Source organism: Arctopsyche grandis, chromosome 6 (genome assembly GCF_051622035.1).
Source record: "Arctopsyche grandis isolate Sample6627 chromosome 6, ASM5162203v2, whole genome shotgun sequence".
Taxonomy (NCBI): domain Eukaryota; kingdom Metazoa; phylum Arthropoda; class Insecta; order Trichoptera; family Hydropsychidae; genus Arctopsyche; species Arctopsyche grandis.
Genome location: NC_135360.1, coordinates 17,641,500 through 17,660,262, shown reverse-complemented (window position 1 = coordinate 17,660,262; position 18,763 = coordinate 17,641,500). Strand labels below are relative to the sequence as shown.

General features: G+C 33.5%; 3 protein-coding genes across 6 annotated transcripts in view; 1 reads left to right on the top strand and 2 right to left on the bottom strand.

The window, feature by feature from the left end:
- The window catches only part of LOC143913729 (phosphatidylcholine:ceramide cholinephosphotransferase 2-like), a 79,073-nt gene that overhangs the window by 20,201 nt on the left and 40,109 nt on the right, over positions 1-18,763 (top strand). The window lies entirely within an intron of this gene.
- fat-spondin (extracellular matrix protein f-spondin) lies at positions 1,738-13,386 on the bottom strand. 3 transcript variants are annotated; one of them, XM_077433691.1, is made up of 13 exons: positions 11,478-13,386; positions 11,149-11,401; positions 10,597-10,732; positions 10,360-10,511; positions 10,108-10,286; positions 9,907-10,037; positions 9,615-9,837; positions 9,343-9,517; positions 7,180-7,364; positions 6,343-6,597; positions 6,099-6,269; positions 3,667-3,851; positions 2,205-3,313 (listed from the first exon to the last, which is right to left on the bottom strand). In XM_077433691.1, exons 1-13 carry the CDS (start codon positions 11,644-11,646, stop codon positions 3,236-3,238), a joined length of 2,292 nt encoding a protein of 763 aa, XP_077289817.1. In that variant the 5' UTR covers positions 11,647-13,386; the 3' UTR covers positions 2,205-3,235. The 3 variants fall into 3 exon arrangements, 1 of the variants encoding a protein (XP_077289817.1); XR_013260762.1 differs by lacking the exons at positions 2,205-3,313; positions 3,667-3,851 and adding an exon at positions 1,738-1,857 and having other exon boundaries at positions 5,952-6,269; XR_013260761.1 differs by lacking the exons at positions 2,205-3,313; positions 3,667-3,851 and adding an exon at positions 1,738-1,834 and having other exon boundaries at positions 5,952-6,269.
- LOC143913730 (uncharacterized protein KIAA0930 homolog) overlaps positions 14,373-18,763 on the bottom strand; it is a 38,673-nt gene continuing 34,282 nt past the window's right edge. Inside the window, exons 7-8 of the mRNA XM_077433701.1 lie at positions 18,176-18,325; positions 14,373-15,591 (exon numbers count right to left, since the gene is read on the bottom strand). Of these exons, the coding sequence (XP_077289827.1) occupies positions 15,551-15,591; positions 18,176-18,325 (191 nt within the window). The 3' untranslated portion in view covers positions 14,373-15,550. The remainder of the gene's footprint in view (positions 15,592-18,175; positions 18,326-18,763) is intronic.

Sequence of the window (18,763 nt, the reverse complement as noted above, 5' to 3'; positions counted from 1 at the left end):
TTCCAATTGTCTGTATTTTGTACAATTCTCACCCATCTCACACCACGCATTTTTCTACCCATCTATGTACTTCGCAGCCTTCTTTTCTCCCGTTTACATTCTCGCGGGTACCATTCTAGCACTTCTTTTGGCCATCTTTCATGCATTCTTCTAGCTACATGATCCACCCATTGCCATTTCACTCTCTTCACTATATCCACTACCCTCGTCATACTTCTCACCCAAGTATCCCATGTCATCTCTCCTCGTCCAGCGTTTAATACTTCTTGGCTTTCAATATCCAAGTTTCACAGCCATACGTCATCATTGGCAAAACACATTGATTCGAAGATCTTTTTCTTTGGCATTTTTCATTTATAAACGGCTTACATTCTCCCAAATTCATTCCCATCATAATTTCGTACGTCTCTTATACATAATGTTTTCAAATATTAATGAGCGGTAACCTTTCTTACTTCAGGGAGATTGAATGATAGTAATTAGTTCTCATATTCAAAGAACAGGCAACCACGTTGAATACTGATATATATGTACATATATGTAAATAAAAATAGCACGTATCTTACGAATTTGAAATATTTTGGTATTTGTGCACGTGTAAAGTTTTGAAATAGCTAGTAAGAGAATATTCAGTTGTGCGTGGTCGTAATAACGCAAAAGTCGACCTTTGATTTATTTTAACGAAACAAACAGGTGAGTGAGCTACATATATGAGCTATGAATCATATTTCAGGCATTTTCTATATGATGACTAAGTATAATATATTTTAATTATATAAAATTGAATAACTTTGATATGAAATTTACTTTGATTTTTATTTTTTATAAAACTTCAATGCTTCATGAAACTGATAGTCAAGTTTCGTAATTGTTATATCTATGCGATTCAGTTACAGTAATATGTGTATTGCCTATAAAGACGTTTATATTTTATAACTGCGTTTTTGCGCAATATGTTTAGTATGCATTTAGATCTAGAGTAATTTTAAAACTCAATATTTAGTACATATGTACTACCGTATGTTGCCGATTTGTACGTCATTTACTCTGTGCAGGAGTTAGATATATATTCAATGAGATTTTACAGTTATGTATTATTTTATGTTGCTACACATTTTTATATGCAGAACGTGGCACTTCCTTTAGGTTTGCTTATCGAATCGTTATATTTTGTTTGAGGTCATCTTGGCAACAAATCGATCGGTCCACCGCACCCTTTGACCACACGATACGACTGGTTCTATCAATCTGCGAATGGTATATCTATTGTATTATAAACCTACTTGCAATATAAAAATACTGTAAAATATTTCTGCAAATTGGTCGTACTAATACTTTGTATTGTTTTAATTAATTTCAACCTTCAATGTATCATGCATTCGTACTTAATCATGTACGTAATTCGAAATGATAAATCAATCTGTGTAGATTGTGTAATAAAAATGCCCATGTCGAAATTGGTAATAAATTCAACTAGTGCATAATATTTATATGCCTCTCATGATTAAATCAACGAAATTTTTGCTTTTTATAATGGTTTGGAAATATTCTAAAGTGGTATAGGTACATACATACATACATATGTACATAGGTGTAGGTGCTTGGTGGTAAAATATTTTAATTCAAATTATGTATTGTATTAAATGTATGTGTATTAGCGACATAGAATGTGTTTTTCTATGAGTTTGAATTTAAATTTAAATATTCAAATTAAATTAATTAAATAAAATTTTGGATTAATTTTATTGTAATATTTGTAATGTTCGCTACTGGAACGCCTTGTTCTCTTTTAAATAAGTAATTTCATTAATTTTAAGTAGGCCATGAAGTTTAACTGCCGTTCTCATATGGTATTGGCTTTCAATGAAGTTAAATTTTGGATTTTTGAATGATATTTTCATTTATAATAATATTTTGAATTATTGTATTAGAACGACTCTATGTAAATTTTAGGTACTTTATCTGACTTAGTTTCATTAGTCTTCTAATACTTTACAGATCATTACTAGTGCATCCTTCCGTGACGCATACAAGTTTATTTTATATATTTCATCATCATATTCCATTTCAAGAATAAACTGAAATGAAAATATATGTGAAAACAAATTCATAAAAGGATATGCTCGCACTTGCACCTGTAAAGAGTTACCGTTTGTGGCGGTGGTTTTATCTATGTACATACATATGTGTATACAAAATATTTTACAGTTCTTGGTTTTAATTTATTTATTAAAATATTATAAAAAAATATTGAGAACATTTTATATCATTTAACATTTCACTATAGCGCCTATAAATCGAGAAGGCTAGGATTATATTTCATTTCACGGCTGATTGTAACAGGGAGAAAAATTGGCTACTCCTTTTGGTTAGCTAGTAAGATGTTCCGATCAATAGAAATAGGATATTTTGAGGTTGACGCATGTTAGAGATTTATAAAAAAAAATTCAGCAAATTCAGTATATTATTATATGTACATATATGTTATAGTCAAAGTGTATTGCCAGTTGTAATATATTTTGACTAGTTAAAATATATTGCATTTATCTCATGTAGTTATTTCTTATGACGCAATGAACTTACAATCTGACTGGTCAGAATCAGTAAATATGCATTCCTTTCTTCGTTGTATTCCATTTCTTTCATCTATTTTTGGAATATAATTTACAGAACCTGGGCTTTCAATATGATTTTGTTGTATTTTATTCACAGTATTTTTGATGAAAACGTCACTTGACTTAAGTAATTTGAGTCGGAAGGACACATTTTTAGGGCTACCTTAATACGATCCTAATAACTGTTTTCCATAATTCGTAATATGTAGTAAGTAATATTAACGCATTGTTGAATTCTAAAGCACTATGTATCTATGTAAAAAATCTGAGCTGCCAAAGCTAATGCATAATTACTAGCAAGCACCATAATTAATTTGTATTCGAATATTATATATCCAACAGGCCACATAAAATATATTACAACTTGTAATATACTTTGACTGTAACATATACAATATGAAACTGATTCTGAATAAAATATTTTATATATGAAATCGTCGCCTTTTCGATTGATGGACGGTCTATCAAGCTTTCTAATGTCTACATATGTAATTACATACAAACAATATATCGACCGCAATAAAGTTTGCTTTTCCCTGTTACGGGCAAGTCAATGATTTGGTGGAATGAAAGCTATAAATTGTGAAACTATATTTTGTACACTTTCCTCGTGTGATGAATTAACAGTTGGTGGAGTAGCACCTTTTCCTTTTATTTAACTTTCTCGGACAAGGTATTCCGCCATTTTGGGCTTCAACCTAAAACGAAAATTGTTTCATTCAAGTACATATGTACATATGTACATATCGATGGCTTGGTGCACAGATATTGTATGTCCATTTTTGAATTTGTATCGAATTTTAATTTTGTAGATGCTGGAATAATTCAGGCTTTTCCTTTCAGGGTAATTTATGTGGTATACATAAATTACCTGGAAAGGAAAAATCTGAATTGGTCCAGCATCTACAAACTTAAAATTCGCTATAAATTCAAAAATGGACTTACAATAACTGTGTACCGCGCCATATGTTCATATATAAAATAAACAATGTTGGAAATATAATATGTAGATATAATAAAAAAAAAATAGTCAAACACAGAGTAGACTAACTTTGATCATTCTGGTTCTCTCAGCGTATCCTTGTCCACAGCTTACGCTACACGGTGACCAGTCACTCCATTCTGTGAACATGCAATCTTGACGAGCACCATTTCCACTTCTTTCGGGTGTTATTGCGGCCACCAGAGGACTTGCAAAGCCCTGAGGTCTCGAATCCCCGCCTCCCAAAAGCGCATCTATGCAAAATTTAAAAATACACTGTGTATATCGTTTGCGTTAACAAAGGCAGTCTATTTATGCTCGTGTCACGGTTTTCATTGATTATATATAGCGAGTTATCGTGACTTTGTCGCATATTGCGAGTTTTGTCACGTTAATTCGTTCACGTGTCAAAAAATATGTAGCGATAGATGTATCTACATAAGTACATGTAAGGGCCGCGCCTTTCCTAATAATATAGATAGAATTTTTGTAACGCCCATAAAAGTGTCTATTTTTTTTTAAATTTTAATTAATGTAAGGTAGTGGGGTATACGCGTATCCAAGTCTGAAATCTGAAGCTCTAAGTTCAAGTTCTAATATGTGTAGTTTAAAATTAATTAAATATGTAATTTAATGATTTTTATAACGCCCATAAAAGCGTCTATTTTTATTTCAATTAACGTTAGATGGTATACGGAATTCTAAGACTCCAAGTTCAATTTCTAATATAGTTTATTGGTTTAAAATTGATTAATTTTATGTTGAAGTTTGACGTGAATCTTAAATAAACACTAGCAATTTTTACACGTAGACATTTACATAAAATTTCGTATCACTTTCTGTGGTATGTGTTTAATTTTCATAAATGAGCTATTTATCATGGATGATAGAGGCTATTATTTTTACCTTGATATGTCAGACCAATTTAAGTTAAAATAATTATTATTGTGATTTTGAATTCTCGTAATTTTTGTTGAAAAAGTTGTAAAAAAAAAATAGGATGCATTAGTTAAAATATTTATATCAATATTGATTTGACTTTATTGCTGTTCTCGTAGAGCGTAATTGTTAGTTTAAATCGGTGTTAAGTGAGACGACTATCAGTGCCAATTTAGTTGGCAATAGCGAGAATTGAATGCGAATGAAATAATTGCACTAAAAAACAATCTTTTTAAAATTCCAACTGTAATAAAAAAAACATTAATTACATACTTTTTTACTTTAATTTTATTCAATCATAACATTGCGTGACTGATTTGTTTTATTTCTTTGTTTGAAGATTGTCAAATTGTACCCAATTACACTTTCGTGTTCTTTCGAAGCAATGATAATTATTGTCAATTTATCGAAATATCGTGAACACTCTGTGGCAAACAGGGAATAAAGTGGATTCCAACATAATCGTATTTATTTATAGTGGACCTTTTACTTATGATTAAGCGATGCTCAACTTTGAATTAATATTAATTTTATTTTGAAAATATTTATATTGATATTAATGATTTGTTTTATTGTTTCAGGTATGGACGAAAATCAAAACTAAAATAAACTTCAGGGTAATACAATTTTTATTATGTACTTACACAATCGTATTATAAATGGCCTACTGTTGCTACTTACTACGTTTTTATCGTTTACTCAATTCGCTATTTTTTAATAAAACAAAAAAAAACAAAAAGGAATACTTGCGAGTCATCTAAGCTTTGTAACGAAACATGATCGGGTTTGATGCAATAAAACGAAATCGAAAATGTCAACACTACCAAGGTTTCCTTTGACAATCGATATACTCATTCATTGAACCGTATTAAGTATTATATATATAGGGTGCCCTACGTCCCGTTTTGGCCAAGACAGTACCGTTTTTAAGTGCTTTGCGTTTGTCCCGTCGTTTTCGTAAAATTGTTTGATTTGTCCCGTTTTGCTTTTCCATTGCAGCACAAAATAATTTTTTTTATTGATATTGTTTTTAATTCCATTCCATATTATATTTAATCTTTTATCTTGTTTCATTTTCTTCTTTTAAATATGTAAATGTACGTTCTGGGAAAAATTGTATTACTCAACAAAAGAAGAAATGAAATTTGAAGAAATCAAAATTTTCAGTTGCACATAATTTTTGCAATTAAAAGAAACCGAGTATATCTCTTTGCAAAAACTTGTAGTTATTTTACAAAACTTGTAGTTATGTTACTTTCATGTACATATGTACACAAGAATTGTATGTTCTGAAAAAAATATATAATTCCTTGACAATATATATGGTTATTCGAGGGGAAAATTATAAATTTTTATACGAACCCAGTTTTTTAAGGGGAGGGGGGGATAATTTTTTTGCGGAGCGTTTTAAGTACTGTTAAATACGGTCACCCTAATTTAATTATACATATACATACATATGTAGTGTTATTATATACTGTTAAATTTTCCCTACGTGTGAAATGACTTCTTCATTTCCCACATGCATACATACATATTATATTTCATGTATAATATAATACCTCTGACAATACTGCATGTGTTTGTGCAATCTTGTTCTGTCATGAAGTTGTTTCTATTTCCCTTGCAACCGTTGTACGTGAAGGGAATGCACATGCCTTTTTCAGTACTGAAAGCCCAGCGTTGATACGATCCTCTGCACAATCCCAAATCGACAGGTTCCATGCATACCTCTGTTAACAATAATTGCATGATATTTCAAATCTACATTATTTCGTATATAAGGCGTAGTTTAGCTATACGAACGTTTAGCAGTTGCCATGTCTAGCGTACAGTCGGGCCTTTCGCTGCAGGGAGCCTGTTGGACCAGTTCTACCTTTTGATTGCATTCGTCTTTCATTTCCGGGGATGTCAGTAGCATTCTCATTCTGAGACGCATTCCTGCCCCGCAGGATGTGCTACATTGCGACCAATCGCTCCAAGGTGTCACCGGACAGGAAGGGTCGGGTATTTCTAAGTCTTCCTGCCGGCATTCTGGCATCATGCACTTCTGCTTTTCAACTGAAAAATTTAAATAAATAAGATATTATAGATATTTAGTACATATATATTATATAACAATCTACCATTGGATATTACATCACAATTATGCTGTACAGTGTTTTGATTTAATGCTCTTTAAGTTTGATTTATTACTTATTAAGTGAAAATACGAAGCTGGATATTCAATATATGTATTTCTCGGAATAGAAAATTACGAAGAAGAATCTGTTTTTGTTCATGAAACACCAGTGCTGATCAGAGAAATATGAAGGAAATGATTCGTTTTTTGTTTTTTTATGGTTCGGAGATTATTCCGCACAAAGCGATCTCGCACACGTCACTAAAATTTCGATCACGGAACATCTGGTAACCAAAAATTCCATCCACGCAAACCATCATACTAACGATTTTCGTGACAACAATTGTCGTGTGCGCGATCGCAATTTGCAAAATAGTTCGTTTACCGTTATTAATAAATAGTTTTCACGATTACTCCTTTGAATTTTACATCTCTTGCAGAATTTGATACTATTAAGGGATGGCAGATTCCATTCGATCAAAATATCCTCGCAGTACGTGCGCTGTAATAAAATCACTAACCAGTGTTGACTTGAGAGCATTTTTTTCTTCCCATGTGATTCAAAAAGTGTCTCGTTCTCATGTTGAAGCCTACTCCACAAGTTGCTGAACATTCCGACCATGATCCCCAATCACCAGTAGCACAAATTCCACTTTCTTCAGGACTTGGTTCCAATTCTTGATCTTGGTCGGCGGTTTCTTCACCTCTATTGGAATAAAATGTAATAAACGGTACAATTTTGTTCAATGACTGAATGAAATGTACATATATACAAACATATGTACCAGTGGCGTACCGTGGAAATCACTCTGTTTTTGTCACACAGCTTTATTTGTGTATGGGCAAGGTGGAATCAGGGGGACTCAGTATGAATTCACATAGTTGCCTTGTATCATTCTCGCCCACACGTACGTAAGTAAAGCTGTGAGATAAAAACACAGATTTCCACTGATATGTGGGTACTACACAATTGTCTTTAACCCTTCAATTCAATTTTCTCTGATTAATTATGCTTTTTCCGATATTTCTCCACAATAACGTTAATAATTCATCGTGCTTATTGTTAAGAGCGGTTAAAAATTCACGTCGGCTTCGCAAAAGCACTTTTATTGTCGTTGACCCCGTTTTCACCCAACAAAAAGCCTCGTGTACAAAGATAAAACCATCAGTGAAAATAAAAGTTTACATTTTACTCGCTGGTAAGTATTTCAATACAATATTTTATGCCGATACTCATCGGCTGCTTACAATTTGAACGAAAAACATCAACTGTTTTGAATTCTGAAAATAGTATTTGAAGCATTCTAGAAATGAAAATGGTGTTTGAAACATTCATCAAAATAAATAGATAAACCGGAAATTAACTGATTTTCACGATTGATTAGATTATTTGGAGGAAATCGTGCAACTATGTATGTATGTACGTGCTAACAAATAACAGGAAAATAAACGAATGAATTACAATAATTCCATTTCAAATCGAACGGAAAATTTTCTCGAAATTTTTCCAATACATTTTTCGTATTAAGCATAGATGTCACTGACTGTCGGGAAATTATATGAAATATGTTTTTGAATTCCGTTTTATTTTTGTACCAACATACATATTTTATTATGCTTTAGATATTAACTTCATCTTATCACAGGGCATATCAACGAAATATTTATGACACGTTCAAAATCAATATTTTATTTTACGAGTATTGGTTTAACGATTGTGCGATTCTAGTACGTTTTTACTTTATTTACAAATGTTGACATAAATCTCGTTGTTATTTACTGCCTTAAATTTGATTATATTTGAAAGGTTTTGAAACCTCTGGAATTATGACAATTAACCACCCTTTAATTGGATGAATTAGTCGCTTCCTTTCGCTGAGGCTTACTTTATGTGACATAGGAATGCAAGAGTCAATTATTATTACTGCATAAATACACAATAGCGTTACGAACATCCTGTTCATAAAATCATCTAAATTTTGAATTGAATGAAACGGTAGTAATCAAATTTAACTTCGTATGTACATACATACATATGTATGATTCAGCCAGAGTATGCTTAACTGTGTGTCGCGGTACACCTAAGCTGAACCTTTTCGAATATTTTACATGCACATATGTATGTAAATGTAACTGTTGCATAAAAACTGAATTGTTGTGTTAACATTTCAAATTGACATTTCACGCAATGTGTCGTGTTGAAATCTGATTAACCCGTATATACAATGAAATTATCAATTAACGTCGACGCAATTATTTAATTGAAATTTATTGTTTTTAATTTACACGATTACGTTTATGAATTTTCGCTTAAGGTAATTGAACAAATTTGTTTTGAAGTATACATACATATGTATGTATATAGTTACGAAAATATTATTATGCTGTTCATTCAAGAGTTTTATAATATCGACAATTTTCATTGTTAATTTCCGTAACATCAAATTATTGTATGAAATGAGTTCGTCCTTGGCCTCCATAGTTGCAATCGCCGTGGTTCTCCTTTCAAGCATCATTCCAGGTCACTTGAAACACGGCAAGTTTTTGCGAGACCGCATTGGCGAAGCCTGGCCTTTACGTGGTCAAGGGACGTTAATCACGATGGGGTCGTTAATTTCTCAATTTTGCACGCCAGCTCAATTTATGGCAATAGAATCGAAAGAAAACTACATTGTTTCACTCACTCGCACTCGGGAATGCTGGCTACACACATCTCTTTAGAGACCAACTGCCTGTTGCATCCGAACATTTGAACTTTCTGCGGTGGCATCGTGTACTCTCTGTTCCTCATCCTTAGTCCTTTGCCGCATGTTACCGAACAGGGACTCCAGGGACCATATTCAGTCACGCCACATTCAGCTGAAAATAAACAGAGTAAAACAGAGAAAATCAATGTAAATGACGTACTCCTTGCTTTTTACGGTGCAACTTTTATTGATTTTTCCGATTTACTTACGTCTAGACGTGTCTTCGGCGTTTTCGGCCACTTCTAAAGTCAGCTCTTGTAAGAATTCTTCGTCGCAGTTTTTACGTGTAATACTTTCTCTCCTTAAATACAATCTAGCCAGTGGATTCATCTCGTCTTTGTTTGGATCGTAAAACGGTGCTCTGGGATCTTCAGGATATTTTGTCGTAATGCGGAACATCTTCTCTTTAGGTTTCGTTTCAGTATTCGGCGACTAAAATTTGAATTTAAATTGATTTATCTTTGTTTTAAATTAAATAGTATTGAGTAATTAATAATTTACCATGTATGTAATTCCGCTATCGGTTCCAGCGTCCCACGGATACAGATCAATCGTTAAATCTTCAACCCATGTGCAATCTTTCAAGCAAAGATTTAACCCACTCACACCCACGACCCAGTCTGGAGTTGGTCCTAAAAGTTGCGACGTCAAGTATTTTAATTATTTTCTTTACTCAGAATCGAGTTCCAAAGTAATTCTTACCTAACATCGAAGCTAAAGACACTAGGTGTCTTCTACGGTCGACTTTGAAATTGCTTGTTGTATTTGTGTTCACACGTGGATACCATAATCCAGCTGCTTTGAAGATGGTTTTTAAATATTTGCTCTGCTGGGTTAACTCTTGCTCCATCAGTCTGACCGATCCCCATTCAGCTAAACTCCTAAAAATCGATTTTACTTTTTTATAAAACACCAAAGTATTTTTAGAATAAGTAAGCTAGTGGGCAAATTAACCTGAATCCATCAGAAGCGATCTGTCCTTCGCCCCAAAATGAAAAGTTTTTTTCGTGCGAAGCACCGATGACGTCAGAGAAGTGCGTCAACCACAAAGAAAACGGAAAGTCTTTGGGGTGAGTAACGTTTGACCACAACCCCTCGAACACCATCTGTAATTTCACACGGTAAAAAATCAAGGTTAAAGTTCGTTTGGATAATGAAGAAATATGTATGTACAATGTAGAACGCCCTTACGCTGTATTTAGCTTCATCGCAAGAACAACACTCGCTCTTTACACTTTGAGAATCCCTGCTAGTTTGTTCGCAAATTTGTCTCGTAAGTTGGCCGTCTTCAGCGTACCAGTTTCGTTGATTTTCAAATACCATAGCCCTGAAATCGAACGTGGTTAAGGTTCAAAATACAATTTGATAAAATTCAAGGACGAAACGGTTCGATTGGTAACGTTATGGCTGAAAAATTATGCTTTTTTTTTTTGTTGAAATTCGTCATTAGCGTTGTTGAGCTAAATTTACGTTATGAATTTGGTTAATTTCTATAGTGTTGCATCTGTTCTATTCGATTCACACGAAAGGCTAACGATGTGCGTCATTCAATTCAACACACCATTGATTTGATTTATTCAATGTTTTCCTCGATGGATCTAGTCAAAATGTGGACTAGGCGACCACAGACACTCAAAGACGCATATAAATATTAAACATACATTTATTTCAAACAAACATTTAGTGTAAAATTATACACTGCCACGCCAGCCAAACTTATTATATGATGTATCTAATACTTGCTTGATTACAACGCATCCAGAACCAGATTTTGGTGCTTTCCACATGACTTGTACTTCGGTCTTGGGCAGGTCATCAGCTTCTTTAATCACATTGACGCACTCTTCGTCGAACGTCGAGATGGTATCAGCAAAGAGTTGAAATTGACCGTGGGTCAAAGGGTTCGATTGTGTTCTGGGATCTCTGGGCTCAGCACCCAATGAAAATCGAGTGAATTGTTGAAGACGATTGTGCGTTCTAGAACCGACCAGAGTAACTAAAGAGGGCGACGCAATTTGTTATTGATGAGTTGGCAAATAAAATTCTAACCAAGAATTCGAATGGAGAGGTACCTGTGTAGAATGTTCCTGGAGTATATCGTTCCGGGTCTCCGTTGATGATGATCTTGAATCCATTGTCTCCGGGAGATTTTGGGAATCTGGTTACGTTCGGTGATGGTTTTCTAGTACACGCGGCTTCGGACAATCCGTACAAACAAAACAGCACGATAAAGTACTTCATGTTTTAAATTTTCGAGTTAGCACATAGCAATTTGTTACGACGAAGTGTACGTCGAACGCCACTTTCAACGACTGGCGATTTGAAGCTACACAGCGTTTAGTAAAAAAAAAAAAACGATAAGAAAGGTCAGTCTCCTGGGTTAAAGGGGAAGACCTTAAAATCTTCTGAACAAACAACCGTATTATAGCACACAAGATGGGGTAAAAAACTAACGAATGTCTTTTTGAAAATTGCACTGTTGTAATTAATATTGTATTCTCTGAAAGAACTATTTTATAACTCAGGGGCACGAGGTTCTTGACGTGACAAGAAGGTGCCCTGAACTAAACAAAGGACATTAGTCCGTTTCCCACTTGACCTAGCTACAGGAATCTTAATCATGAGCAGCAGGATGGCGCGAGCCGCTTATTAGGAAGTGAGACAATATCCTCACTTTGTTCCCTGGCAGCTGTTTCCAACTATTGCTAATATTTGGCATTATAAATAATAGTACTGAGCAAAACGTATTTCTTTTGGAGTTCGAATATATTTAATTGCGGGTTATTAAAGTTAAATCAAATCTCGATGCAACTGTAAATAATTTGAATGACTTGTCGATCATCCTTAAGTTGTACTTGTTATTGTTAAACAGTACGCTATTATGTAGACGCATACGAATAAATCTTGTGAAACTTACAGAGAGACTCGTGAGATCCTCTATTGTGTTTCTAATTGAACCATTATTATAATAATTAAATGCAATATTACGTTCCAATGACGGGTTTGTGATTAATGTTGTTGTATGCATAGTCCATACCAGGGTCGATACGAAGGTAAGGCGAGCGAGGCACTTGCCTCGGGCGAACGATGGAAAGGGCGCCAAATTGGTAAAGTCCATGACTTTAAAAATTTAAAAATTGAACGGGTAAAAAAGGACATTTGAAATTAGTTTATGTTTAAGTTTAAGTTTATGAATTTCATTCTCATAACGAAAATTACAAGAAGTCCTTTAAAAGTTTTTTGCATGCGGTCCAAATCTTCTGGTTGTGAATTATTTATTCTTGCTATTTTTTGTTGTAGCTCTAAGAATCTCGGTTTTTTGTAGAGAATATGCATTATTTGTTCAAATAAATCTGTGATGATTGATATGAAAAACCCCATTGAGTTCAGCCAGCAGCATAGCTCGATGGTTGCGGTAATGCTAACCACAGAAAAGTTGCCCGGTTGGATCCCGTGGGTTGACCTCCATTGAAAATAATTTATTCCGAGTATAATCTGTAGTGCTGCTGGTCAGACGTTGATATTTGCGACTCCGAGTCGATATGTATGTTCGTGAATGTATATAAATAAGATAAATATTCTACACCAGGCTTTTTGAAACACCCGAAAAATTATTCGCCTGCAGCGCATGCTTTCTTTACTGAGCAGATTGGATAAGGATAATGTTTTATTTCTGATATTCCTATCTTAAAAAAATGTTTTACATATGATTAACATTTTAAAAATAACTATAATAATAATTTTTTTCATCAGTAGTCTTCGGTGGTCCATGGATTATTTTGACACAATTGTTAATTTATTAGAAAAAACCATGCTTTTTTGCTCTTTGCATACACTAATAAAACGGTCTATTGTTATTTGCAAAGCCAACTACGACTAGCCGCCCTTTAGTCATAAATCATCTATCACCCCCCCCGCCCCCCCTCCCATTAAATTAAGATTTGGTCCTCCTTTATATCTTATTTTTGCTCAATATCAAACTTATTGAAAATAAAAATAAAAACTATAAAAAAAAAAAATAAAAAAGAAAAAAAAAAAAAAAATAATACAAGGGCGTGAATTTTTCCTTTTTTTATTTTTACAAAATTTCTCGTCCCGGCCCTGGTCCATACGAATACATATTTATACTTAGAATATTTATACTTTAAGATTACTTAGAATGAGCCGCATCATATAAAATTTAATCTTAATTGCCAGTTAAATTTATCTGAAAAATTTATTTATCAGAAAAAATCAGCAAAATATATTTTTTCAAAGTCTAACATTTATGTATAATACGTAGGACTGCTATCTCCCCTATCTTATCCTTATGATAGTATCAAACATATTTAGGACAAAAGACATAAATATTTAAGCGTTGAAATTTGATAACAACAAATTTTAACTGATCGTTAGTGTATGTATGTACATATGGACATACGTACATACATATGTATATACCTATACATAGGTTTGGTGGATGCTATCAACGGTTGACGATCACTCTTCAGTAGGCGAACGAATTGCATCAGTGTTTATAATCTCTTTTCGAAATATTCGACTTTGCATTTTAAAATATCCCATTGTGTACAAGTCCTTTGAATAAATAATAATAAAATCAATTCTGTTGATGTTTTAACCCGAAATTTTGCAGTATGTTAACGAATATCCAGTTGGTTAATACAATATAATCACCCAAATTGTATAGCACATATAGCGATTACCTGACATCATTCAATAAAACCTAAAAAAAAACCCTTACAATATATTAAAACGACTGATATGTTGATAAGGCGAGTGATAAATTATCCTTGTCCAATCATTGTGAATTATTATTAACTCAATAACATGTTCTATCACGATTATAATAAATTCTATATTATTATGTCGATCATTTTTACTTTATTTCCTATGCTTTAATATGTACACACAAAACGATTACACATTTTTAATATACATAAAATAAAACCAAGGTAAAATTTATATTTAAAATTAATTTTATTATTTATTGATACAATGCTTACAATCGTTCAGAATACAAATAAATATACCATACATATCTTACAATACATGCAATATGTTCAAATATTGTAAATGACCATTTTCATCTACGACATCTTTATTTATATATATGTAAGTACATTTTAAATTTACAAATAAATGTATTTAGAATGTATTTAGAAAAAATCACATATCACTCGAGTATATAATAATATCATGTATACATAATTTATAAACATTTTTCGCTAAAATACAAGTATGTTTGTATAATAATAATAATATTTTATGTATAAGACGATGATTGAAAAAACGCCGACTTTATTTGCAAATATTTTGTGAAACCAAACTTTACACTTATCTTCCGATGACAGCGCTTCCCAAAGATGAATTAATATCGTTGCATCCTTCTCAAAAAATGCAAGCCATATGTAATATTCCTATATTCGATGTAATGAGCAAATATCGGCGTTCGATAGACGCTTTTCGCTTTCAAAATTGGTTCACTATTGTCAATTTCTTAGAAAAACCATGCTTTTTTGATCTCTTGCTTTGGACACTAATGGACCGGTCTATTGTTATTTGAAAAGCATCCATCCAACGCCGATCTCTGGTAATGAGTCTTTATGCTTGATTGAGAAGTCTGAGAAACGCTGGCACGCGAAAAATTAATATCAGTGACGTAATTGGACATCGGATCTAAGGACTAATATTAAAGTTAGCAACACTAATATTTATTGGAGTTGAACTTGTTGTGAGACTTTTTTTATTGAGAGATCAACTAATTCAGTTCTTCAAAAGCACTGAATCTATGTAAAATGTTATCTAATGGCATCTGAACATTATTGCAAATGACTATTCCGATTTTCCTATTATGCCACTGCGCATAAGCAAAACTTAATAAAACCACACGTACATACTTGTACCCACGAAGATCATGTCTAAGCGCAATAAAAAAACGGTAAACAATTTAAATAAACAATCCAAGCGAACGTGAGCCTAGGTTATACATACATAATACATAGAGAAAATGTGCGAACAACACTCAAGGCGATTAAAATCACAAAATACAGGCAAAAGTTGGCGAAGTCGTCGCTGCAACAATGCAACGAGTCATTTTTAAAACGTATTCATAAAAATAAAAGGTCCGGTATTGCTGACTCGGTGATCAAAACGTCAGTATAGGCCCTTCGCGGTGATCCAAGATATCTGAAAATGCAAAAATAGAACAGTTAAAACCTTGACATACATAATCGTACGGCACGGAATTCCTAGATTTACTCCAGCTGTGAATAGGCGTGTCTTGTGTCATTATTAATTCATTCGATTTTATTATTTCGACAAGTTCCTCCTACATTTCTTCAAATATGGTAATCACCATTATCGATAACTGTCAAATCTATGTCAATACAAGGATAAAATATCAACGAAAACTCTCCGGCGGGGGTGATTTTGGTCTGGATTGCTATAGCATAAATCAGGCGTGCTAGCGTTTTTTTACATGTGCAAAACTATCTAAAAAATCACGTGCTGTGTACGATTGCTGCGCTTTTATGCATACATATACCATATATGTATATGTATAATGCGAAATTAATATTCCTTCCAATTTGCCGCTAAACCAGTTGCATCATTTCGACATTGGAAACGACCCATTGTTGCGAGAGCGTAGGAAATCCATTATGTTATAAACAAAATTCTCGACATAATGTGACCTTCACGTTTAGTAAAACAAACACAAACAAGATATACCGGAAAATGGTAAATGTTTTTACCAATTACTACTATACATATATGTACAGTGGTTTATGGTCACACGCGGGTCCTTTGCACTTACTCCCCAATTGTGAAAGTTTGCTGTATTTCTAAATAGAATTTTTCCATCAGAGGTTGGTGACCGAGTGGGTCGATATGCTCTTGTAAGGGCTTTTATCGGATTTTCTGATGTAACAATGGAATGAATGGTTCTTATCAAATAGAACGCGCTGACTCGATTGATTCAGAATATGGGTCACTAGAATGAGAATAGCAATAAGCTTGCGTATGTTTTGAAAAGTCGACACTTTTTAATTAATTATGCATTTAAGTGTAAACGTAAAGCGATATTTGGATTATGTGACGTTTGACAGACGTGATTAATCGCATTAATGTTACTACTACACTGTGTATATTGACATGAAATGAAACCCGTAAAAAAAAGTCCTATTCAAGACGGATCGATAAAGTGTTACGGTTTTAATTACATCACTGTAAACAATTTGACCGAATGGTAAACACACGAATTACAACAGTTGAATTCGATCACAAAAGAAAACACTATGAATGAAACTGCTTTTTAGGTCACACGTTTGTAGTCGGGAATCAAACGCTCTGGTGTGTTTATTCAGATCATAACATTTTATTTATAAATACATATGACGAAATGGTTAATTGGAGTCCAACTCACTTTATCAATTCGAAATTTGTATAACCTTGTTTTTTGCATTTTATCTCTCTAGAAATGTTTCGTGCTACTGAAAGCGAACAACAACACAAAATTTCCAGCGGTTCGAAGACCTCGTTGGCGTTTACTCAAAGAAAATCTCGTGTCATGTTTTAAAATAGTTTTGGATTGACTATGAAATGAAATGAAAAGAAAATCAAGTACATACACTATTTCAGCGATATATTTTGGTACAAAGACGTGCTTATAACTAATGGAAAAAAATTCACATGTACATATGTAAATAAAAAGGTCACGTGGTAGGGGCATAGGTTCATTCACATAAAATACGTACAGTGTACTCTCGATTATCCACGCAAATGCTGGGGAGTAAGAGACAAAGTAATCCAAAATATCAATTTTTGGTATCGTTTCTATTTTTACAATTAGATTTCTAATTAGACTTATTGCATTGAATAAGTTGAATTAGACTTGTGCCATAATACCGTCATTTATGTTTACTATATCCGTCATTTGGATGAGAAGAATCACTATATATTATCAATACTGCTTTCTGTGACAACCTTTATTTAAAAAAAACTCTCACTTCAGGACTCCATTTAGTTTTGAACAAATCATCGAAGATTTTTCTATACATCCATGCTCCTTTTTGGTTATAATTATCATCAGGAAGATTTTTTATTTCAGTCCCCTTAAATGATCTAGGTCTTTTTGCTTTTCTAAATCTGAATCAAAATATTCGTTGATGATATTTTCGTTTGGAAGGACATGCATTATAATCTCTTGTGAACACCTCCAACTTCTTTTTTTGTTTTACTATATCTCGCACAGTTTGATATTCCATACTCCTCGGCGAGCTTTAATGTGGATTCCCCATTTTGTAGCGAGTACAATTTTCTTGCGCTTATTTGGTACGTATACCTTCTGCATTTTTGCAGGGTAGATCTGATATTTTTGCGTGTTTGTGGTAGACAATAATTTTATGCAAAAAGTAATTAAATAAATAACCGAACATACGTATCCAACGAAAAAATCTTATGATCAACCAATGCTCCAAATCATCTACTCATACGTATTCTCATTAAAAAAAAATGGAGTTGAAAAAAAATAAAGTAAAATAATTGATTTCAAACACGGATAATCTGCACCCGGATAATCGACAGTATACTGTATATTGAAAAAGTCTAATACTACTATTCGAATGCGTACATATGCGGGTCTAAAAGAATCATTTGTATTTATAAATATACACAAGGGAAATCTACCTACATATGTTTTGATATATGACTATTTATGTAGTCAAAAATTCGTTTATCTTTTGTGCGTGTTGATAGTTTTGCAATAGTTTACCTTTGGCAATACTCCACCAAGGTAGGGTAACGTATGTGAGGAAGGCATTGAGTGGTGTGCTTTGTTGTCTCTTGTTCTCCTTCCAGAAGTGGAACGACTGTGTGAAGCCTCGCATGGCCCACAGTGGGTTGTAAGCACCGTCGTCCAACTCTGCACATAAACAAAATTCAAGTTAAGATGTAAGCACAATCACAGACACGATAGCGACTACTTCTAGAAAGCAGGACAAGGACACTTCTACATACTATGATTGCATTTAAGTACCGTTAGGAGTTTTCTTCGGCACATCGCACCAGTAGTATATGTCTGTACCGTCGGGTGTGGTTCTGCGAGGTGGTCTCAATGGACACTGACCTGGTCCCCTACGCCCTCTGGGTAACGTGCAATACCCCTGTATGTCTCTACGGACTGTGCCCAGTGGAGCTGGATTTTCCCCTTCGTCATCCCCCTCGTTGCCGTTATAATCCTCATCGGCCTTTATTATGATTGGTACTACAACTTTAGCTTTCGATTCAGTCTCGTTATTTTCAATATTTTTGTTTATTTCTATAGTTTTAATAGTCTCTACGACTTGCGTGTAAGTCTCTG